Below are 23,886 nucleotides of genomic sequence, written 5' to 3'. Positions count from 1 at the left end.
AAACTAACACGTTTTTTTTTTTTTTTTTTCACAATTCATTATTTTAATTCAGGAATTTTCCACTGGAGCAAATCAAGCTTGAACTACCATCTAAATGCATAGCAGGTCACACAAGACAATTATTGCTGTTTTTGTATTTTATAGAGCCAGCTGTAGCCAACTGCATCCAGCGGCCTGTTGATCTCATCTTCATGCTGGATGGCTCGGAGCGCATGGGTCAGGAGAATTTCCACCATGCACATGAATTTGTGATGAATGTTGTTCAGCGCCTGACCCTTGCCCAGGGAGACAACGATGACCGTAATGCCAGAGTGGCTCTTCTGCAGTATAGTGTTGAAGGCCAACATAAGTTGGCCTTCAAACTTACCAGCAATATGACCCTCATCACTGCTGGCCTTGCCAACATGAGGTACCTGGATTATACTTCCAATGTGGGAAGCGCTATTATCCACGCCGTCAACAACATTGTCCCGAGCAGAGCCTCCCGATTGGCTAGACGAAATGCTGAGCTGTTGTTCGTCTTCATCACCGATGGGTTCACCAACGACATGAACCTGGAGGAAGGCATCAGCGCAATGCGCAGAGTAGATGGCGTTCCCGTTGTGATTGCCATGGGCAATGATCATAACAAGAAGATCCTAGCAAAGCTTTCACTGGGAGACCAGACGGCCATTTTCAGGGATCAGGATTTTGCCAGTCTGAACAAAGCCAGCTTTTTTAACCGTTTCATTCAGTGGATCTGCTGAGGTGTGGGGTGGGTTTTTAGTAAAGGAAGGGATTGGTGCGTTAAAGGGGTTCAGTACAATAGAACAGATGCATTTTATTTACACTAAATCTATGCAATTTAAGCACTTATCTTGGTAAAAGATTTATGACATCTTAGGATAACCTGCAACTCTTTCATGGGCTTCAACTCAATAATTTCACCAGTGGAGATGCGCTTTGGGTCCAGGAAGACACTGCAGTAAACCAAGAGGTTAAGTTACTAGTAATACCGCAAAGAATATGTACTGAACGTGTATTTTGACAAAGTTGCAATTGTAGTTTCTGTATTTTTATGCTAAAAGGCCTTCAGCTGAATTATTGTTTTATATATTCTTCTACACAAGGTGCTAAACCAGAGTAAGACTAGAGTTTTTCCTCTATAAAATTATGTCTAAAATCATTGTTTCATTTAATTTTCATTGACTTAAAAAGGGCCAGAAGGAGCTAAAATAAATCAATGGCACCTTCCACAGCATGTTCACTCTTGAGCCAACACATGCTTAGAAATCCAGTGTTTCAGATTAAACATTGACTTACAGTGAATTCTTCACCTACATTTTAATGTAAAGGATAATTACGATTTTAGTACAATAAATAAAGCTGTGGTAACACAACTGACGTGTCTTTGGTTTTTGAAACAATATTATGTCACCAGGTTTGTTTAGACTTTGAATGAGAATTCTATTCTATTCCACTCTACTCTAATTCTGTTCCATTCTACTTGAGTATATTCTTTTTTGTTCTGTTCTGTTATATTATATTCTGTTCTATATTACGTATTATAGAAGCAGACGCCTTTGTGTGTGTGTGTTTTAACTGAAAAACATACTGAGAAATTGGAGGCAGAGGAGCTATCATCACTAAATGCACATGGACTTTTTTTTTTTCTTTTTACTTTGGATTGGTCCATGAGTCAAAGCAGAAATAATTCAGTTTCTCTGGTCATTGGTTTAAGTCTGAACATTGAAGAAAATATACAGACCAGAGATGTGTGGCAATTTTGTTGTGAGTGTCAAGTTACAAGCATATATACTGAACAGTGTTGATGAAACTGTTTCCGTTATATGCTTGGTTCTTGTTGTTAATCAATTTATTACAATAAAGAATCTCACAACCACATGCTTCTCAGTGCTTCCACTTTACTTCACGTGCTTGCGCATCTCAATGACGTCACATACACAGGACTCACAAGTCAACCTTACATGGTCTGTCACATCCTGCTGACCATAAATATAACATTTTGTAACAGTTTCTTTAAACGCACATGGCCCAGGCCAACATCACACTGGCCTCATAAAACTAGAGAAACTTTACTTTTAGCTTTCAGTGTCAGTGCCCTCACTGTGCTTTAATGCACTCACCGTGAACCAATCAAAAGACGAGCTTCTACACAAAAACAAATCGCGTTTGGTCCAGAGCGCACACCGTAGGCATACCCTAATGACCGACAAACAGATAACCTAAACGGACTCTTTAATTAACGTTTATTTGAGGTCTTGGTAGCGCTTAGCACGAGGAATAGGTTTGAATGGTACCTAAACCATTCACAACCTAAACCAGCTCTCGTGAAATGGAATGCTTCTTTAAAATAGCTATAAATCTTCCATCTGTCCCTGGATGCTGGCGAAAGCCATACCGAACTTCCGGGTTTTCCTGTCACTCAAACAGCCGTTCGTCATCTTGTGGGCGGGCTCCCGTTTGCTGTCAAAATCGGAGCTCATGCGGGATGTGCAATAATTTATTAACATGCATAGCTTAAATACTGTTCGTGTGGTGGGCCTGTTTATTTTAATCGTTTTTATTATGAACTAAATGGATGGACAGCACCGCGGACATGACTTGGCTAGTCATCACGAATCACTAATAAGCTAACGTTACGTTACAGTAAAGATCTGCTTGCATGCTCTCCTCGTCCTCTAATCGACCAGGAAGCAGAAGGTTTTCGCTTTTATATCTTTTTAAATCCCCTGTCAGGATCATAAATAGAAGACAGCATGAGGAGCCGCAGTAATTCAGGAGTGAGGTTGGATGGATTTGCCAGACTTGTCCAAGAAACAATATTATGTCACCAGGTTTGTTCAAAATATGACTGAGAATTCAATTCAATTCAATTCAATTCAATTCAATTCAATTCAATTATATTATATTATATTATATTATATTATATTATATTATATTATATTATATTATATTATATTATAGTCTAGTCTAGTCTAGTCTAGTCTAGTCTAGTCTAGTGTTTTGTATATGCTGTTCTCTTCTACTCTAGTCTTTTCTGTTCTGTTCTATTACATATTTTGTTCTATATAATGTATTATTCTGTTCGGATTTGCTATGTTACTCTACTATTCTACGTATTTTACTTCATTGTTATAATCTATATTATATACAATGTTTAATATATTCTGATTTAATCTAATAATTCTATTATCGGATCTATTCTAATTCTAGAATAGAATTGTGATCTGCAGTACTCTGTTCTAAACAATCAGTAATGTCTAACTGAATTATAAAAAACAACAACAACAACAAAAAAATCCAACTCAAATAAAAACAGTCCTGTCTAGTTTCTTGTGGTTGAGATTCGATTCTTCTGCACCATTGGGGCCATTCTGACAGGAGGAATCTAAAAATAAATAAGGCTTGAACAAAGGTCACCTTTAAATAACCTACGAGTGAGGAAAATATTTGTATTATCTGTTGCATGTGAATTCCTTTAAAGCAGAGCTCATGCTTTATGCCCAACACAAGAAACTGTATAAGTAATAATAATTGATTAACATAACTATTTTGGATTTTTATTTATTGAATGCAGGTGTAGTAGGTAACTCGTGTTTAAAAATGTGGAACATCAAATAAAATGCTCTGAAAATTTGCATCAATCAGATGGAGCTTGTATATCTAAAATTAAAGTAAATTCAGTAAACTTAGTCAATAAATTACATACTGTATGTTTGAACTAATAAAGATGGTTTTGACCTCTCCATATAGAATCCAGTGACTGGTCTACTGCCAGCTAGCGAGCAGCAGAAGGATGCCTGGGTCAGAGATAATGTTTACAGCATCTTGTCAGTGTGGGGGCTCGGAATGGCTTACCGCAAGAATGCAGACCGTGATGAGGACAAAGCCAAAGCCTACGAGCTTGAACAGGTGACTGGAACTTCAATGCTTGACCAGCTGTTCCGGCATTGTTCAGTAGAACATTGTTATTGAGTAGGCTACTGTAAAGGCTGGGGAAGTCGTGGCCTAGTGGTTAGAGAGTTTGACTCCTAACCCTAAGGTTGTGGGTTTAAATCTCTGGCCGGAAATACCATGACTGAGGTGCCCTTGAGCAAGGCACCGAACCCCAACTGCTCCCCGGGCGCTGCAGCATGGCTGTCCACTGCTCCGGGTGTGTGTTCACGGTGTGTGTGTGTGTGTGTGTGTTTGTGTGTTCACGGTGTGTGTGTGTGAGTGTTCACTGCTGTGTGTGTGCGCTTTGGATGGGTTAAATGCAGAGCACAAATTCTGAGTATGGGTCACCATACTTGGCTGTATGTCACGTCACTTAACAGGTTGTTAGGTGACTACACATACCAAAGACTGTAACAGCTGCCATGAAACATAAAACATCAAGGCTTGTATTATTAACATCTATATGTTTTTTGCTTTTTTCAGAGTGTGGTTAAGCTAATGCAGGGGCTGCTTCAGTGTATGATGAGACAGGTACAGCCTGTTACTCTTTGGTCTCTTTGCTCGTTTGTTATTCTAACCCCATCCATTGAGCTGTGTAGTTATTATACTTTCTTTTATTCATCTGTTCATCATTCATTCTTGAGCTCATGTCTGCCGACATCTAAACACGCACCTTTCTGGCCCGGCTAAATATGTGCATATTACTGCAGGTGACAAAGGTAGAGAAGTTCAAACACACACAGAGCACAAAGGACTGCCTGCATGCCAAATATCACACTCCTACCTGTGCCACAGTGGTTGGAGATGATCAGTGGGGGCACCTGCAGGTGGATGCCACCTCGTTGTACCTGCTCACATTGGCTCAGATGACCGCCTCAGGTGAGACGATCAATCTATAGAATGGATTGATCCCAAAAATGAAAATGAATTTATTCAATCATTTACTTTGTTATTCCAAACCTGTATGACCTTTTTTCTTATTTGGAACACAAAACAAGATTTTGAGACCAAATGGTCACCAAAACTGCTTGGGTTCCAACATTCCTCAAAATATATGGTTTTGTGTTTTGCAGAGGTTTGGAACGACATGAAGGTGAATAAATGATTTTCATTTTTTGGGTGAACTATCCCTTTAAAAAGACCCCTTGAAATTTCTTGACCTGCACAGTTTTCTTTCCTGTGTTGACAAGAAATCTGAGGTGGGTTGTATAAAATGATTTGGTCCATTTTTCCTGAAAATGACTGGATTGTAAAACAAGTTTTTACAACTTTTAAAAGTATTTATAGCCAGGTCCTTACAGAATCTGTCCTCACAGAACTCCAGGTGAACTCCAGATTTCCACAAAATTGAAATGGCTATCATTTACAAAGTTCTCCACATTACTCAGGAATTGGTTAATTTGTTACTTTGGTACACTTAAAAATGTTTTCACCTACAAAGCATAGTTAGTACAGTTTTGCAAGTCCATTCCACAGAATTCTGTAGATTTTCCCCAGAAACTAGAGCAGAATATGTGATAAAAAACAAAACAAAAAAAACATCCACAGATTGTGTGTAGGCCTGCTTATAACATAAAGATTTGCTCAAAGCAACCCAACATGCTCATAAAATTCGATGGGGTCTTAAATTTAGCCTCCACTTGTTGTGTTGTGCTGTGGTGTTTTCTATTTTTAGCAACCATTTTCATGATCATTAAAAACTGTATCACAGGTCTGCGGATCATATCTAACTTGGACGAGGTGGCGTTTATCCAGAACCTGGTGTTCTACATCGAGGCAGCGTACAAAGTGGCTGTAAGTTCTCATTGGTTTATAAAGTTCTTAGTTAACAGAGTTACCAAACTGGCATCACAGTCTTGTTCACACTCCTCTGCAGGATTATGGGATGTGGGAGAGAGGAGACAAAACCAATCAAGGAATTCCTGAACTGAACGGCAGCTCTGTCGGAATGGCTAAGGTAGGACACATCTGGTCGCATTTGATCTGTCTGCTCATGCAGAAGTTGTTTTTTGTTCATTTTTAGGCAGCTTTGGAGGCCATTGATGAGCTTGACTTGTTTGGAGCTCATGGAGGCCCAAAATCAGTGATTCATGTTCTCCCAGATGAAGTAGAACATTGTCAGGTAAATTAATCATTTGTATTTGCTTCTTAGTTGGCTATTATTTTACAGACCAGGGCTGCATTTCCTAAAAGTATCATTGGCACCTATGATCTGTATGATCTACTTAAGCTGACGATGGTTTTGGGAGATGCACTTCAGGTTTATTCTGGAGTATTTAAGTCAGTGATTTCACAGTTATCCATGATTTCCAGGGTCAAACATCTTGTTTCTCTTTGTGTTTCTAGTCTATCTTGTGCTCCATGCTTCCTCGAGCTTCCACCTCTAAAGAGATAGATGCCGGTCTGCTCTCTGTCATCTCCTTTCCTGCATTTGCAGTGGAGGATGCAGATCTGGTCAACATCACCAAGAGTGAAATCATCTCCAAGTTGCAGGTAAGGAAAAGGCTATGCTATCCATCTCAAGTGGTCCAGTGGAGGTTGCATTACCATTTTTATCCAAGGTTGCTCAGGGTTTCAATTTTAGGGTCAGTTTATAATAGGAAGGATTGAAGTAGTTTCTGGAAAGTACATTTCAGGGTTGAAATGTAATTAAATTGTATTACTTAATTTTTATTTTTATGTGTGTACGAATGTGTAAGAAAATACATTTTTTTTTTTTTTTTTGGTGTGTGTGTTTTTTTTTAAACATTTTTAAAAAAATTTATTTACTCGTAGGTTGATTTTCTCTTGTGGGGGGAATTAAAAATGATCATGCAACCAACTTTACAATTTCTGGACCACTTGAGACTGAATGAGCTTTTTTGGTTAAATACCACCTTACATGGTCCGTCCATCCTGCTGACCATAAATCTAACATTATTGTAACAGTTTCTTTAAACGCCACATGTCCCAGGCCAACAAATCAGACACTGGCCTCATAAGAACTAGAGCAACTTTACTTTTAGCTTTCAGTGTCAGTGCCCTCACTGTGCTTTAATGCACATCACGCGTGAACCAATCAAAAGACTTAGCTTCTACACAAAAACAAATCGCGTTTTGGTCCCAGAGCGCACACCGTATGCATACCCTAATGACCGACAAACAGATAACCTAAACGGACTCTTTAATTAACGTTTTATGTTGAGGTCTTGGTAGCGCTTAGCACGAGGAAATAGGTTTTGAATGGTAACCTAAACCATTCACAACCTAACTCAGCTTCTCGGGAAATGGAATGCTTCTTTTAAAATAGCTATAAATCTTCCATCTGTCCCCTGGATGCTGGCGAAAGCCATACCGAACTTCCGGGTTTTCCTGTCACTCAAACAGCCGTTCGTCATCTTGTGGGCGGGCTCCCGTTTTGCTGTCAAAATCGGAGCTCATGCGGGATGTGCAATAATTTATTAACATGCCTAGCTTAAATACTGTGTCGTGTGGTGGGCATGTTTATTTTAATCGTTTTTTATTATCAACTAAAATGGATGGACAGCACCGCGGACATGTACTTGGCTAGTCATCACGAATCTATCACTAATAAGCTGAACGTACGTTTACAGTAAGATCTTCTTGCTGCTCGTCCTCGTCCTCTAATCGACCAGGAAGCAGACGGTTTTCACCTTTTATATCTTTTAAAAATCCCCTGTGGCAGGATCATAAATAGAAGACAGCATGAGGAGCCGCAGTAATTCAGGAGTGAGTTGGATGGATTTGCCAGACTTGTCCAAGAAACAATATTATGTCACCAGGTTTGTTCAAAATATGACTGAGAATTCAATTCAATTCAATTCAATTCAATTCAATTCAATTCATCAATTATATTATATTATATTAATATATATTTATATAATTATTATATTATATTATATTATATTATATTAATCTATTATAGTCTAGTCTAGTCTAGTCTAGTGTTTTGTATATGCTGTTCTCTTCTACTACTCTAGTCTTTTCTGTTCTGTTCTATTACCATATTTGTTTCTATATAATGTATTATTCTGGTCGGATTTGCTATGTTAGCGGTGTCTACTCATTCTTACGTTTGTCTTCATTGTTATAATCTATATTATATACAATGGTTTTAATATATTCTGATTTAATCTAATAATTCTATTATCGGCTCTATTCTAATTCTAGAATAGAAATTGTGATCTGCCGTACTCTGTTTAAACATCAGTAATGTCTAACTGAATTATAAAAAACACAAACAAAAACAAAAAATCCACTCAAATAAAAACATTGTCTGTCTAGTTTCTTTGTGGTTGAGATTCGATTCTTCTGCACCATTGGGGCCATTCCTGACAGGAGGAATCTAAAAATAAAATAAGGCTTGAACAAAGGTCACCTCTTAAATTAACCTACGAGTGAGGAAAATATTTGTATTATCTGTTTGCATGTGAATTCCTTTAAAAGCCGAAGCTCATTGCTTTTTATGCCCAACACGAAGGGGAAACTGTATAAGTCATATAATAATTGATTTACATAACTATTTTGGATTTTTATTTATTGAATGCAGTGTGTAGTAGGGTAACTCGTGTTTAAAAAATGTGGAACATCAAATAAAATGCTCTGAAAATTTGCATCAATCAGAGCGGTGGTCAGCTGGCTATATCTAAAATTCAGTAAGTTAAATTCAGTAGTAAACTTAGTCAATAAATTTACATACTGTAATGTTTGAACTAATACAGAGGTTTTGACCTCTCCATATAGAATCCAGTGACTGGTCCTACTGCCAGCTAGCGAGCAGCAGAAAGGATGCCTGGGTCAGAGATAAGGTGTTTACAGCAACTTGTCAGTGTGTGGGGCTCGGAATGGCTTACCGCAAGAATTCAGACCGTGATGATGACGGACAAAGCCAAAGCCTACGAGCTTGAACAGGTGACTGGAACTTCAATGCTTGACCAGCTTTCTGGCATTGTTCAGTAGAACATTGTTATTGAGTAGGCTACTGTACAGGCTGGGAAGTCGTGGCCTAGTGGTTAGAGAGTTTGACGTCCTAACCCTAAGGTTGGTGGTTTTAATCTCTGGCCCGAAATACCCATGACTGAGTGCCCTTGAGCAAGGCACCGAACCCCAACGCTCCCCGGGCGCTGCAGGCATGGCTGTCCACTGCTCGGGTGGTGTTCACGGTGTGTGTGTGTGTGTGTGGGTGTGTTTGTGTGTTCACGGTGTGTGTTGTGTGAGTGTGTCACTGCTGTGTGTGTGCGCTTTGGATGGGTTAAATGCAGAGCACAAATTTCTGAGTATGGGTCCACCATACTTGGCTGTATGTTCACGTCACTTAACAGGTTGTTAGGTGACTACACATACCAAAGACTGTAACAGCTGCCATGAAACATAAAACATCAAGGCTTGTATTATTAACATCTATATTTTTGTTGCTTTTTTCAGAGTGTGGTTAAGCTGAATTGCAGGGGGCTGCTTCAGTGTATGATGAGACAGGTACAGCCTGTTACTCTTTGGTCTCTTTGCTCGTTTGTTATTCTAACCCCATCCATTGAGCTGTGTAGTTATTATACTTTTCTTTTATTCATGCTGTTCATCATATCATTCTTGAGCTCAGGTCTGCCGACATCTAAGACCACGCACCTTTCTGGCACCGGCTAAAATATGTGCATATTAACTGCAGGTGACAAAGGTAGAGAAGTTCCAAACACACACACAGAGCACAAGGACTGCCTGCATGCCAAATATCACACTCCTACCTGTGCCACAGTGGTTGGAGATGATCAGTGGGGGCACCTGCAGGTGGGATGCACCCAAGTCGTTGTTACCTGCTCACATTGGGCTCAGATGACCGCCTCAGGTGAGACGATCAATCTATAGAATGGACTTGATCCCAAAAATGAAAAATGAATTTATTCAATCAATTTACTTTGTTATTCCAAACCTGTATGACCTTTTTTCTTATTTGGAACACAAACAAGATTTTGAGACCAAATGGTCACCAAAAAACTGCTTGGGTTCCAAAACAATTCCTCAAAAAAATATATGGTTTTGTGTTTTGCAGAGGTTTGGAACGACATGAAGGTGAATAAATGATTTCATTTTTTGGGTGAACTATCCCCTTTAAAAAGACCCCTTGAAATTTCTTGACCCTGCACAGTTTTCTTTCCTGTCGGTGACAAGAAATCTGAGGTGGGTTGTATAAAATTGATTTGGTCCATTTTTTCCCTGAAAATGAAACAGGGATTGTAAAACAACGTTTTTACAACTTTTAAAAGTATTTATAGCCAGGGTCCTTACAGAATCTGTCCTCACAGAACTCCAGGTGAACTCCAGATTTCCACAAAAATTGAAATGGCTTATCATTTACAAAGTTCCTCCACATTACCTCAGGAATTGGTTAATTTGTTACTTTGGTACCACTTAAAAATGGTTTTCACCTACAAGGCATAGTTTAGTAACAGTTTTGCAAGTCCATTCCACAGAATTCTGTTAGATTTTCCCCAGAAACTAGAGCAGAATATGTGATAAAAAAACAAACAAAAAAAAACATCCACAGATTGTGGTGGTTAGGCCTGCTTATAACATAAAGATTTGCTCAAGCAACCCAACACATGGCTCATAAAATTCGATGGGGTCTTAAATTTAGCCTCCACTTGTTGTGTTGTGCTGTGGTGTTTTCTATTTTTAGCAACCATTTTCATGATCATTAAAAACTGTATCACAGGTCTGCGGATCATATCTAACTTGGACGAGGTGGCGTTTATCCAGAACCTGGCGTTGCTACATCGAGGCAGCGTACAAAGTGTGGCTGTAAGTTCTCATTGGTTGTATAAAGTTCTTAGTTAACAGAGTTCCAAAACTGGCATCACAGTCTTGTTCACACTCCTCTCTGCAGGATTATGGGATGTGGGGAGAGAGGAGACAAAACCAATCAAGGAATTCCTGTAATACTGAACGGCAGCTCTGTCGGAATGGCTAAGGTAGGACACCATCTGGTCGCATTTTGATCTGTCTGCTCATGCAGAAGTTGTTTTTTGTTCATTTTTAGGCGCTTTGGAGGCCATTGATGAGCTTGACTTGTTTGGAGCTCATGGAGGCCCAAAATCAGTGATTCATGTTCTCCCAGATGAAGTAGAACATTGTCAGGTAAATTAATCATTTGTATTTGCTTCTTAGTTGGCTATTATTTTACAGAACCAGGGCTGCATGTTCCTAAAAGTATCATTGGCACCTATGATCTGTATGATCTACTTAACTGACGATTGGTTTGGGAGATGCACTTCAGGTTTATTCTGGAGTATTTAAGTCAGTGATTTCACAGTTATCCATGATTTCCAGGGTCAAACATCTTGTTTCTCTTTGTGTTTCTAGTCTATCTTGTGCTCCATGCTTCCTCGAGCTTCCACCTCTAAAGAGATAGATGCCGGTCTGCTCTCTGTCATCTCCTTTCCTGCATTTGCAGTGGAGGATGCAGATCTGGTCAACATCACCAAGAGTGGAAATCATCTCCAAGTTTGCAGGTAAGGAAAAGGCTATGCTATCCATCTCAAGTGGTCCAGTGGAGGTTGCATTACCATTTTATCCAAGGTTGCTCAGGGTTTCAATTTTAGGGTCATTTTATAATAGGAAGGATTGAAGTAGTTTCTGGAAAGTACATTTCAGGGTTGAAATGTAATTAAATTGTATTACTTAATTTTTATTTTTATGTGTGTACGAATGTGTAAGAAAATACATATTTTTTTTTTTTTTTTGGTGTGTGTGTTTTTTTTTTTTTTTTTTTTTTTTTAAACATTTACTCGTAGGTTGATTTTCTCTTGTGGGGGGAATTAAAAATGATCATGCAACCAACTTTACAATTTCTGGACCACTTGAGACTGAATGAGCCATGTATATTGTGTTATGAAAAAACAATGACACTATGCCAGATGTGTTTTCTATGGAGCCCGTAAAGGGACATGGTGATGGTAAAAAAAAAAAAAAGTGAGATATGGGAGGAAGAATTATATTTCATTGTTTTTGTGTTAGCTTGCAAAACTTTTGCATTCACTCTCAAATCCTTAATGATGGAAATAATATGAAGTGTGAGGAAAAAACATATTTTAGTGCTTTTGCAAGTGAACGTGAAGTTTCTCTGGGGAACAATAGTTTCTTGGGGGGAATGGAATACTTGTGTGAGAGAATGCAAAAGTTTTGTGATAGAATGCAAACATGTTTCTCAGGGGAACGCAATACTTTTGTGAGGGAATGCAAAAGTTTTGCGAGTTAAGGCGAAAACATTGAAATTTTAATTTTCTTCCCATCTCAATTTTTTTCCCATCATTATGTCCCCTTAGAGGCACCTTTTCACTATGTCCCCCTTGCAACTGAAAAAAACAATTATAAGCAATTTTGATCATTTTAGGGACGTTACGGCTGTTGTCGATTCATCCGAGATGGATATAGGACCCCAAAAGAGGTAACCAGACGTTTTTTTTTTTACACAAAATAAGTATTTTGAGGCTAGTTCTCTGACAGTGTTAGTGCATTCTATGTTTTTATGGTTGTGATAGGACCCCACTCGCCTTCACTATGACCCAGCTGAGCTGAAGCTCTTTGAGAACATTGAGTGTGAGTGGCCAGTGTTTTGGACTTACCTTATACTCGATGGCATCTTCAATGAAGACCATGAGCAGGTTCGAACAGGCCATCCTATAAATACTCACCTGTATTCTGAAAGCAGCTACAGTAAATCTTAGGAATGAGAATTAAAGGGATAGTTCACTCGAAAATGAAAATTCCCCCATGATTTACTCACCCTCAAGCCATCCTAGGTGTATATGAATTTCTTCTATCAGACAAATACAATCAGAGTTATATTTAAAAATGTCCTGGCTCGTAAGCACCAGAGCTTGTGTTATGCCTACGTCATTCACTGAAACACCACTCTCTCATGAATTTCCATGCAACAGTTAGCAGAAGCTATAGATTACGGTTTATAAAGTTTTAAATGTGGATATTTTTCTTACACAAATGCATTGATTTGCTTCAGAAGGCTTTTATTAATCCCTTTTTTGGCTTCAAAATCTCAACTCCCATTCACTGCAATAATAAACATTTTTAATATAACTCTGATTGTATTCATCTGAAAGAAGAAAGTCATAAACACCTAGGATGGCTTGATGGGTGAATAAATCGTGAGGTCATTTTCATTTTTGGGTAAGGTTACACTTTATTTTAAGGCGTCCTTGTTACAGTGTAATTACACATTTAAGTACTGAGTAATATTAATTAACTACATGTACTTTCGATATGGTTAGGTTTAGAATTAGGTTTCGGCTTAGGGTTACTTGCATGTAATTATGCATAAATAATTGTTATTATAATAGTAAGTACATGTAACCTGTAACAAGGACACCTTAAAATAAAGTCTTACCTTGGGTGAACTATCTCTTTAACTCCCACTCATTTACACGTGGAGACAGGATTTAGTAACGAATGACCGCTTTGTCATTCCTCAGGTGCAGGAATACAGAGAGGCGCTTGATGGAGTTTTGATCAGGGGAAAACACGGGATTCGTCTGGTGCCTGAACTCTACACTGTACCCGCTGACAAAGTGAATACCATTTTTTTACCCAGATCAAGGCCAGGCACATTTAATCAATATCTAATTTTCATCTGCAACAAATTATCATTTCATCATTTATCATACACATGCTAATTCACAATGGGGCAGGGGACAGTTGTGGCCTAATGGTTAGAGAGTTGGACTTGTAACCCAAGGGTCGCGGTTTTGAGTCTCGGTACTAGCAGGAATTGTCGGTGGGGGGAGTGAATGACTTGCGCTTTCTTCCACCCTTAATACCACGACTGAGGTGAGACCCTTGAGCAAGGCACTGAATCTACAACATGTGTGTTCATGGTGTGTTCACTACTCACTGCTGTGTGTGTGTGCGCACTAGGATGGGTTAAATGCAGAGCACAAATTCTGAGTATGGGACACCATACTTGGCTGCACGTCACATCACTGTCACTTTAATTCACTTTCATTTATCATCTCAAATATTCCATTTCATTTATCATCTCAAATATTTTTGTGTAAAAATACAGTGGCGCATAAAATGTGTACTAAATTATGCCAGGTCTGAAAATTAATTCATGTTGATTGGGTGCTTGCACTCTGCTCAGTAACTGTGACATAAACAGTTCTGTGTAAATAAAATGTTTTAATCTGTTGCTCATCTGTGCATTTATTTCTTGTTCAGGTTGAGGAGGAGTACAGGAACCCTCGCTCTGTGGAGCGTGTAGTCGCTGGCCAGCTCCCTCACATGTGGGGCCAGTCTTTGTATATCCTGGGCTGTCTGCTGGCAGAGGTACTAAATCCTGGATACACTTTCATATGAAATGTTATATGTAATCAGCAAATTAATGAGATATGATGTCAGGCGTTGAAGCACTACCTTTGGTATCTTTGTTGATTATGTACACATGGGAAATGTCAAAATAGAGTAGTCCCAGTGTTTCTTGTGCAGTTCTTTGTGTTTTATCTATTCTGCTCCTTTTCTGATATTTGACAAATGATTCATTCTAATTAGGGATTTCTGGCCCCTGGAGAGATTGATCCTCTGAATAGGCGATTTTCTAAAGAATTCAAGCCAGATGTTGTTGTTCAAGGTTTGTGAATATTATTGCTATATTTAGACACAGACCTATTTGTGTTGTATCTTAAATTATATTATCACCTTTTGAATTTCTGTAATTTATGGGAAATTTGTTTTTGTATTTTAGAAATATGTTTTGGTCAAACTCAGGCACTTACAGTAAGCTTTTTTAATTACTGTATAACTTGATAACTTACACAAATAGTTTTACAACAAAATTAAAAAGATATAAAGTGCAATAAGATAATAAACAGATAAAGGGCAAAGTTTGCTCTTTAAGGGAGTGATAGTTAGGTAATGTAAGAGTTAACTTACAAAATTAAAATTATGATATTATAGAAATTTGTATGATAATATCTAACAATGTGAACAATGATCAATGTGTTTGAGACAATATATATATTAAGGCGTGAGATTAATATTGTATTAGAATCTAATATTTTCTATTAAGGGATATGAAAATCTACTACATAGTAGGAAGGACTCAGCTGGTTGCATTGGGCTGAAGTCCATTAAAGGAGCAAATTCAATTCATTACTTGAAGCTCAATTTTGAATTTGATCTTGACACTTTAATTTGCTGAATAGAGAAAACAGACCTTTTGCCAGCAGCTCTGTTTGTTCTGTTTAGTGAGTGTAGTGGCTGAGTCAGTGCAGATCCAGCAGCTGCTGAGGGATCAAGGGATTGAGGTTCAGACCGTCTCTGATGTTTCGCCCATCCGGGTCATGCCAGCTCGCATCCTGAGCCACATTTACGTGAAACTGGGTAAGTGATCCAGATCCACCATGACTAACAGGACAGAGGCAGACAGAGTAAACAAAGGCTACATCTGTAAAACTGCATTTAGTAGATAGTCTTTAAGATTCTTGGATACAACATTGAATTCAAACCAGTTCCTTTTTCCATTGCACAGGTAACTGTAAAAAACTGAATCTGAGCGGGCGACCATACAGGCACATCGGTGTCTTGGGAACTTCAAAGTTTTATGAGATCAGAAATGGTACTTACACATTCACTCCACAGGTAAATAAAAATGACCTCACATGGAAAGTCTTTTATAGTAAAAGAACTACTCTACAGTCAGACTACAATTAAAAAAAAAAAAAAAAAAAAAAACATTATAATATATATATTTTTCTCATAGTTCATTGACCAGCATCACTTCTACTTGGCTCTGGATAACCAGATGATTGTGGAGATGTTGCGTACAGAGCTTGCTTATCTCTCATCCTGCTGGCGGATGACTGGAAGACCTACCCTCACATTCCCTATCACACAGAGCATGCTGGGTAAAACTTCTCATTCAGTGGTACCCTCTGAACATACTGTAATATGCACAAGTTGATATTAACAGTTTCTTTGTTTCTGTTATTGGGCTAGTTGAGGATGGTGACAGTATTGACCCCTGTATCCTCTCTACCCTCCGGAAGCTTCAGGATGGCTACTTTGCCGGTGCAAGGTCAGAAAAATTGTGATGGTAATAATCAAAAGAGCCGTAGTGTGATCTTTAAGGCACAAATATGATTTATTTGACATCACAAATCCCTTTGCTCTTTAGGGTGCAGATGGCAAACCTCTCCTCATTCCTCACCACCTCCTTCCACACCCAGCTCAGCTTCTTAGACGAAGACTCTGAAGAGAATCTGCTAGAGGACTACGAAGAGGAGGAGGAAGAGAGTTTTGGGCCCTCAGGTATCCCTGCTGACTCGCATACAGCTGTTTTGGGAAGCACCCCCCCCCACCCAAAATAAATAAATACATAGCTTGCTGAAAAGTCCACATTAAATGTTGGTGGTTCAAGGTTGGTTTATGCTGGTTAGTGTTTGTCAAGCTGATGCACCAGCATGGTCTTTCTTAGAGTTGCTTAATATTTCTGTACCATATCAGTAGTGTTGTTATTTTTTGTTAAATTATTTAAATTTTAATATTTATGTAATATGATTTAAGTTTAAGTATTGGTTTTGGTTGAAAAAAAAAAGGTAAATAAAAATGAAAAATTGTTGCATTGGTAACTAAATAAAATAAAATAAGTTGAATTAGAAGAACCATCATTACTGAATTTAAAGTGAAATAAAAATAAAATATAAAAATACAAAACTAATAAAAAGAAGAAAAAAGATCAAAGTTAAAATCAAAAATATAAAAATAAAAGCTAATTCAAAATATAAATGAATACTATAATAGCATATAAATAATGTTAATGTAACGCTGTATATCAGTTACATACCGATGTTGGAGATTTGTTTTTACATTTAAATCGCCTACACTCAAAGTTAATCTAATAGCACTGTTAAATGTAATCTTAAGCAAATCTTTAGAAGAGTTTATATCCACTTTTCATACTGTACATTATTGGGATGCCTAAATTCATTTGTAACATTTAATATGATTGATTTCAGTTTTCAGTATTTTATTTTGAATTCATTTATTCAGGATAGTGTAGAATTTTAATAATCATTATCGTCCAGAATTTAAATATCTCTATTCTTAATCCTGTTGGTTAAAGCTAGTTAATAAGTCTGTTGGGGACACCATCATCCTAAACATAACATATGCACAATACTCCACATGAACTAAGATGATAAGTGCTGGTTTGTTTTCCCGCAGGAGGTTCTGGAGACATGTTTGACCAGTATCTCACAGATCTGTTGCACAGCACTGCTACCAAATACCATCTACCTCCCATCCAGAGGGGGCAGCACCATGTTTTCAGTGCTGAACACACCACCAGGGATATCCTTTCTTTCATGGCCCAGGTTCAAGGCCACAACATGCCCAGTAAGCCCTCGGGGTTTATCTTTAATAAGTGGATTTCATGCTTTCTTTTAGAGGATGGCTAGCCATCTCATTCTATTATGTTTTTCAGAGGCTTCCATGTATTTGCCTGTTGTCCCCATCATTAACAAACACAGGAAGTCTCTGAACCTGCTGGATGTTCCTCAGCACAGTGTTTCTCATCACACCAAGGCAAGTCTCCACACTCCAACATAAAGTGAATAAATGAAATAAATAGCCCATGGTTTTGATTTATGGCTGTTTTTGTTTGCAAACACACACTAGGCCGATAGCATTGACCTGCACTTGCCACGTGATTCTCATGGGAACACAGACTTTGCCTGTCTGGTCAATCAGCTAAAGCATTGTCCAACCCTTCAGGACCAGGCAGATATCCTCTATGTCCTCTATGCTATGAAGTGAGAATGTTTGTAAAACTGACTGTGCATATCCATTATAATTTATTTTATATTCCAAAATATCCATTCTATATTTTATAATCCTCCCTGGTGTTTGTGTGTGTTTAGGGGTCCGGATTGGGTAGTAAATCTGTCAGGAGAAGGTGAGGCGACTGTTCGCTCCCTGCTGGAGGAGCTGTATGTTCGGGCGGGATCGTGTAAGGAATGGGGCCTCATCCGCTACATTTCAGGCATACTGAAGAAGAGGGTGGAAGTTCTTGCTGAGGTAAGACCCCATATATATCAATGATTATTTCATCAACAACAGGCACATTTATGTTTCATTGTTGATTTTTTTTTTTTTTTTAATAATTAAAATGTACAGAACATATTCATAATTTTGACATTTTAAAACTTTGTTACACTATGATTCAGAAGTGTGGAGTCGGTAAGAATTGCAAATGTTTTTAAATGTCTCATATACTCACCAAGGTTGCATATATTTGATTAAAATACAGTAAAGAAACTGTGAAGTATTAGTGCAAATTAAAATAACTGTTTTCAATTTTTAAATATTTAAAAATGTAATTGATTTCTGTGATGACCAAAGCTGAATTTTTGGCATCATTAGAAATCATTCTGGTATGCTGATTTGCTGCTTAAGAAATATTTCTTATTATTATCAATGCTGAAAATAGTTAGGGTACTTAATATTTTTGTGGAAACCATTATACTTTTTTAAGGATTTTTTGTTTTGTTTTTTATGAATTAAATTACAATAGAACATTTATTTAAAAATATTTTTTTTTTCTTTACAGTAATTTTTTACTGTTCTTGGAAACTTCTTTTCATCATTTATTTTTTACAAATATACATTATTAGATTTTTAAAACAATCTTAACAAAGAGTAAAAATTATTTATATAAGTTTAACCCTCAATGGCAACAGCTATGCCTCTAATTTTTATTTATTTGTTTATTTTGGCTTTTTGTTTGTTTGTATGCACTTAGTCCTGCACAGATCTGATCTCCCATCATAAACAGCTGACAGTGGGTCTTCCTCCTGAGCCCAGAGAGAAGGTCATCACAGTGTGAGTGTCTTTAGTCATTAATTTTCATAAAGCAATAATTTTAATATTCTCCTTTTACTTAACCAATTAATTTATTTTTAGTCCTCTTCCTCCCGAGGAACTGATTAGCTTGATTTATGAGGCCAGTGGACAAGACATTAGCATTGCTGTCCTCACACAGGTAGTGCTAATTTTAAGCCTTCAAGTTATGTTGCTAGTTTTCACTTAGCATTCCCACTTATTAAACTTCTGAACTCAGGAGATCATGGTGTATCTGGCCATGTATGTGCGCTCTCAGCCGTCTCTGTTTGGAGACATGCTGCGTCTGCGCATCGGCCTCATCATGCAAGTAATGGCTACGGAACTTGCTCGCAGTTTACACTGCTCAGGTACAGCCAATCAGAGTTCTGGTTTTAGAATGCCACTCTTTTCATTCAGTGCAATAAATCTGTCCATATGATGTCTACAGGTGAGGAGGCGTCAGAGAGCCTGATGAGCCTCAGTCCTTTTGACATGAAGAATCTATTACATCACATCCTGAGTGGGAAAGAGTTTGGTGTAGAGAGGAGCAGTGAGTATCAGTCAACCTTAAGCCTGTGTTATACTTTCCACATGAGCAATCCGGACTCGTTCACGGGCAACACGGACTACTTGTATTTATACTACCCAAAGCGTATGCTGATGGTCCGCTCCGCGGCAAACATGTAAACAAACAACTGCCAATTAAATTATATTTTTTTCCCTGGTAGTGTAAGTAATGTTTATTTAACCAAGAAAATGTGACTGGGACATGAATTTACATTTGAAAACAAACAAAAAACTTTTGAGTACCTCCTCATTTCAGAACAGCACCACACACCACTGATATATGTATAATACACACACACACACACACACACAAACACACACAACACACACACACACTTTGTACTCCTATTCAAAAACAGGCATGTTGCTACTCTTGTGATCTCTTGTGTGATCTGTTCTTTATTAATCGCTCTGTATTGTGTGAAAGTGCGTCCGATTCAGTCTTCAGCGACCAGTCCCGCCATCTCCATCCATGAGCTTGGACACACAGGGGCCACCAAGACAGAGCGCACGGGCATCAGAAAGCTCAAGACTGAAATCAAACAGGTGGAGTGAAAAAAGAGAAATGTCTGTAATTTATTTATTTTTTTTTATGTTTTTTGTGTTTCATAAATTGTGAACTATTTACTGTGCAATTTAAATATGAAAAAAATTCTTCACTGCTGTACTTTGAATGACATTTCTATTATTTTTTTTTCAGCTTGATGACTCCAGACCCATAAGTGTGGGTTGAGTTTGTAAAATTGGCATGCTGTGCTAATAATTTAGAGTAGCTTTTTTTTGTGCAGAGCCCATTCTGTCTAGGTCACAGCACATTTGTCTAGACCATGAAACCAGTATTAGCATGAACATTTTAAGTAATATTCAGTTTGCCCATATCATACACATCTTTTTCAGTCATATGAAGCATCTTTTTGACTGTGAGTCTCGGTATGATGCCTCAACTGTTCGTTCATCTGAAAAACTTTCCATTTTTATTTGAATTTGAAATGTTTGTATGTTCTGCTTTTATTCTCATAGATATTTACCAGCAGTCATTCCATCAACAGTAATTTCACATCCCCTCGTTCCACGGTAACTTACAGAAAAACCTACCAAAGCCCTCTCCACTAACACCTGCTCTTCTCTGTCAAATACTACTTTTTACAGTTTAGAAGATTAAAAATCAATTAAACTTGGAGGGGTTGATTCAGTCCGTTGGTTCTCAATAAATATAATTTGATTTAATGAAATTTTTTTCAATGCCTAAGATTAGTTGACTGATTTGAAATGGAATAAACTTCCAGCCATAACAGCTAATTAACATTTCTAATGTGTCACAAGTCAGTCTTGTCTCGTTGTGGTCATTTCACTCTCTTCACATGGGCTTGCTAACTAAGCCTGAAGCATGCTTTTTAGTGTGTTATATGTGCTGATAAGTGTTGTCACTGTAAAGCTGACATCCCAATAGTCAGATTTTCAGCTTATATCTTTATGATATACTGATGTAAATGTGTGTGTGTCTGTAGCGATGCAGCAGCCCCTCCACTCCCAGCGGGATCCTGTCTCCGACCGGAGCAGGTGACTCACACCTGCAGTGGGAGGAACGCCAGGGCCAGTGGCTGAGGAGACGCAGACTAGATGGGGCCATAAACAGGGTTCCCATGGGCTTCTACCAGAAGGTCTGGAAGATTCTCCAGAAATGTCACGGCCTCTCCATTGCCGGATATGTCTTGCCTTCCTCCACCACCCGTGAGGTGCATCCACCTGCACACATACACAAAATTTCATTCTTTTATTCAGCAAGGATGCTTTAAAGGGGTCATATGATGCTACATGCACTTTTACAAGTTGTTTGAACTGAAATGTGTGTTGGCAGTGTGTGAACACAACCAACCTAAAATGATAAAAATCCACCTAGTGTTTTTCTTTTTAATCTGCTCAGATATTTGCCACTTTCTCAAATCGAGCTGATCTCAGATGCCTGTCTGTGTGACGTCACAGAGACAGGCCCCTTCCACGATAGTTTGATTGACAGTGGCATTTCAGCACAGTCTTACCTTAGACCCGCCCTGAGTGAGCCGTCATCAGTCCGCCATTGTTTCACAGCCAGAGCAGATGTAGACAAGAATGTCTCCTAAGCGATTGATGTGTTCCGTTGTTGGATGTAAAAATTAACATAGCAGTCGTCATTTACTCCGGACATCTGAGCCACTGAAGACAGTGGATTACGTTTGTTTTTTGAAGAGAATGCACCCCTGATCTACATAAATGCGTCTATGTTCACGCGAATCATTCGTGATCCAGCTTCACCAACGGTAGAAGTGAGTGTATGGTTTTTTAATGAATCTTTGCAAAACGCCTTTCCTAATAATGTGCTAATAAGCAAGTTTCATGATAAATGCGGCTAAAGTAAACAGTCCCTCAGAGAACAGCTCGGAAGAGAGGGGCGGGGTCAGCAGAGCTCATTAACATTTAAAGGAAAATGCTCTGAAAAGAGCTGTTTTTGACAGGGTAAAAAAGGTGTTTTGTACACTACCATTAAGAAATTTTAGCCAAACTATGTAACAGACTTTTCATTAAGACCCTAAAGAATCATGTCAACTTGTGGAAAATGGGCATCCTATGACCCCTTTAAATTGATCGAAAGTGACAGTAAAGTATTTTACATTGTTACAAAAAATCTTTCAAATAAATGCTGCTCTTTTGAACTTTATATTTATCAAAGAATCTTGAAAAATGTATTACAGTTTCAGTAAAAAATATTAAGCAGCACAACTGTTTTCAAGATTGCTAATAATAAGAAATGTTTCTTGAGAGAATGATTTCAGAAGGATAATATAAAACTGAAACTTGTGGTCATCACAGGAATAAATTACATTGTAAAATGCATTCAAATACAAAAAGTTACTTTAAATTGTATTATTGTATTATTTCACAATATTTATTGTACTTTTTAACTGAATTTTTGAAAAAAGAAATGCAGCCTTGGCAAGCATAAGAGACTTCTTTCAAAAACATTTAAAAAATTGTATTTGTATTTATATTGATCTGCTGTATTGCTACATTATATTACATTGAATTTTCGTTTAAATACCCATAATCATGGACTGTTGTCTGTGTGTATTATTGTAGATGACAGAAGGAGAGATCAAGTTCGCAGTGCATGTGGAGTCTGTACTGAATCATGTCCCACAGCCTGAGTACAGACAGCTGCTGGTGGAGGCCATTATGGTGTTGACCCTTGTAGCTGACATGGAGCTTCCCAGTATTGGGGGAATTATTCACATCGACCGCATTGTCCACATGGCCAATGATCTCTTTCAACAGGATCAGGTATCATCATGCCTTTTGATATGTTACATGTGATGCTCATAATATGTAGCTTGGTATGTTTCCATGTATTTGCACACCTGCTATTTCTTTATTATTATGATTTTCCACATTTCAGCATAATGGTAATGTCATCAAAACTATGATATTGCACGAATAAAATGATGGGAATTATGTACTGCTGAAAAAAAGGTTAAACATTTCAAAACTTACCAAACTGTGCCTGTTTTGTCTAGATTCCAGCTTTGCACATCTGGACATTGTGGCTTATGTGATTTTATTTCAGAGATCCAGCGGGGCCAATGAGTATTTCTTGGAGAAGGATCCTGCCACAGGAATCTGTAACTTCTTTTATGACAGTGCTCCTAGCGGTAGCTATGGCACTATGACTTATCTTTCCAAGGCTGTGGTCACATATGTTCAAGACTTCCTGCCAAGCAGCAGCTGTCAAATGCAGTAATGACTGCAGTTCCCAGAAAACCTGTGACCTTCAGGATGGATCTCCGACCGGTTTTATTAAATCTAACAGTGGAAAAAAAATGAGTTGACCTCAGTTCAGAAGCAAGCATCAACAGGGAAGCCACTAAAAAACATCACAGGATAATGTTGTGAAGCAAACAGACTGCAGGAAATGGACCACTGTGCTGTTCTGTGTTTGAAGTGTACAATTCTAATTTAAGAACTGTTAAATGCAAATAACTAATATAATATTATATATTTAACAGAAACTCGTAATTTTAATGACCTTTTTTGGTTTAAATTTAAAAGTTTATAATTTTATGTTCATAGAAATATTTTTATTTTATTTAAATTGTTGCGTAAATTGTATGTCCATATAGCACTTGCTGATCTGTACTGTGTCTCTAGTTAAACAAAACACTGTTATTACTGTAAGCTTTGGGACTTAAAGGGGTCATCGGATGCTACATGCACTTTTACAAGTTGTTTGAACTGAAATGTGTGTTGGCAGTGTGTGTACACAACCCCCCTTAAATGATAAAAATCCACCCAGTGTTTTTTTTTTTTAATCTACAAAAATTTTTACCCCTTTCACAAATTGAGGCGATCTCAGATGCCTGTCTTTGTGATGTCACACAGACAGGCCCCTCCCACAATAGTTTGATTGATTTACCTTAGACCCGCCCTGAGTGAGCTGTCATCAGTTCGTCATTGTTTCACTGCCGG

General features: G+C 38.0%; 2 protein-coding genes across 8 annotated transcripts in view; both read left to right on the top strand.

Moving 5' to 3' along the window:
- LOC109060087 (collagen alpha-2(VI) chain-like) overlaps positions 1-1,882 on the top strand; it is a 22,103-nt gene extending 20,221 nt beyond the window's left edge. For both annotated transcript variants that reach the window (XM_042766640.1, XM_042766639.1), the window contains exon 28: positions 145-1,882. In XM_042766640.1, coding sequence (XP_042622574.1) covers positions 145-746 — 602 coding nt within the window. In that variant the 3' untranslated portion in view covers positions 747-1,882. The remainder of the gene's footprint in view (positions 1-144) is intronic.
- Positions 1,405-23,886, top strand: phka2 (phosphorylase kinase, alpha 2 (liver)). Of its 6 annotated transcripts, none has more exons than XM_042766637.1 (32): positions 1,405-1,420; positions 3,757-3,915; positions 4,423-4,470; positions 4,650-4,818; positions 5,651-5,733; positions 5,816-5,896; positions 5,963-6,061; positions 6,286-6,432; positions 12,323-12,376; positions 12,471-12,593; positions 13,419-13,514; positions 14,164-14,271; positions 14,494-14,572; positions 15,190-15,324; positions 15,473-15,582; positions 15,704-15,848; positions 15,940-16,018; positions 16,118-16,251; positions 17,167-17,337; positions 17,426-17,526; positions 17,620-17,753; positions 17,862-18,018; positions 18,743-18,822; positions 18,904-18,982; positions 19,061-19,190; positions 19,271-19,372; positions 19,817-19,935; positions 20,090-20,113; positions 20,410-20,463; positions 20,898-21,125; positions 22,504-22,704; positions 22,988-23,886. In XM_042766637.1, exons 2-32 carry the CDS (start codon positions 3,853-3,855, stop codon positions 23,159-23,161), a joined length of 3,507 nt encoding a protein of 1,168 aa, XP_042622571.1. In that variant the 5' UTR covers positions 1,405-1,420; positions 3,757-3,852; the 3' UTR covers positions 23,162-23,886. The 6 variants fall into 6 exon arrangements, with proteins under 6 accessions (XP_042622571.1, XP_042622565.1, XP_042622569.1 ...); XM_042766631.1 differs by lacking the exon at positions 1,405-1,420 and adding an exon at positions 2,180-2,837; XM_042766638.1 differs by lacking the exon at positions 1,405-1,420 and having other exon boundaries at positions 3,831-3,915; positions 4,650-4,658; positions 4,735-4,818.

The sequence above is a fragment of the Cyprinus carpio genome, chromosome A11 (genome assembly GCF_018340385.1).
Source record: "Cyprinus carpio isolate SPL01 chromosome A11, ASM1834038v1, whole genome shotgun sequence".
In the NCBI taxonomy this organism is placed as follows: Eukaryota; Metazoa; Chordata; class Actinopteri; order Cypriniformes; family Cyprinidae; genus Cyprinus; species Cyprinus carpio.
Note: the sequence above shows the minus strand (reverse complement) of the source record. Positions and strands in the feature narration are given on the sequence as shown.

Coding starts and splice junctions, on each gene's coding strand:
- phka2 (XM_042766631.1), top strand. CDS start 2,760: ATGAGGAGCCGCAGTAATTCAGGAGTGAGGTTGGATGGATTTGCCAGA. Junction 4,471..4,649: donor TTCAGTGTATGATGAGACAG/GTACAGCCTGTT, acceptor ATATTACTGCAG/GTGACAAAGGTAGAGAAGTT. Junction 6,062..6,285: donor ATGAAGTAGAACATTGTCAG/GTAAATTAATCA, acceptor TTGTGTTTCTAG/TCTATCTTGTGCTCCATGCT.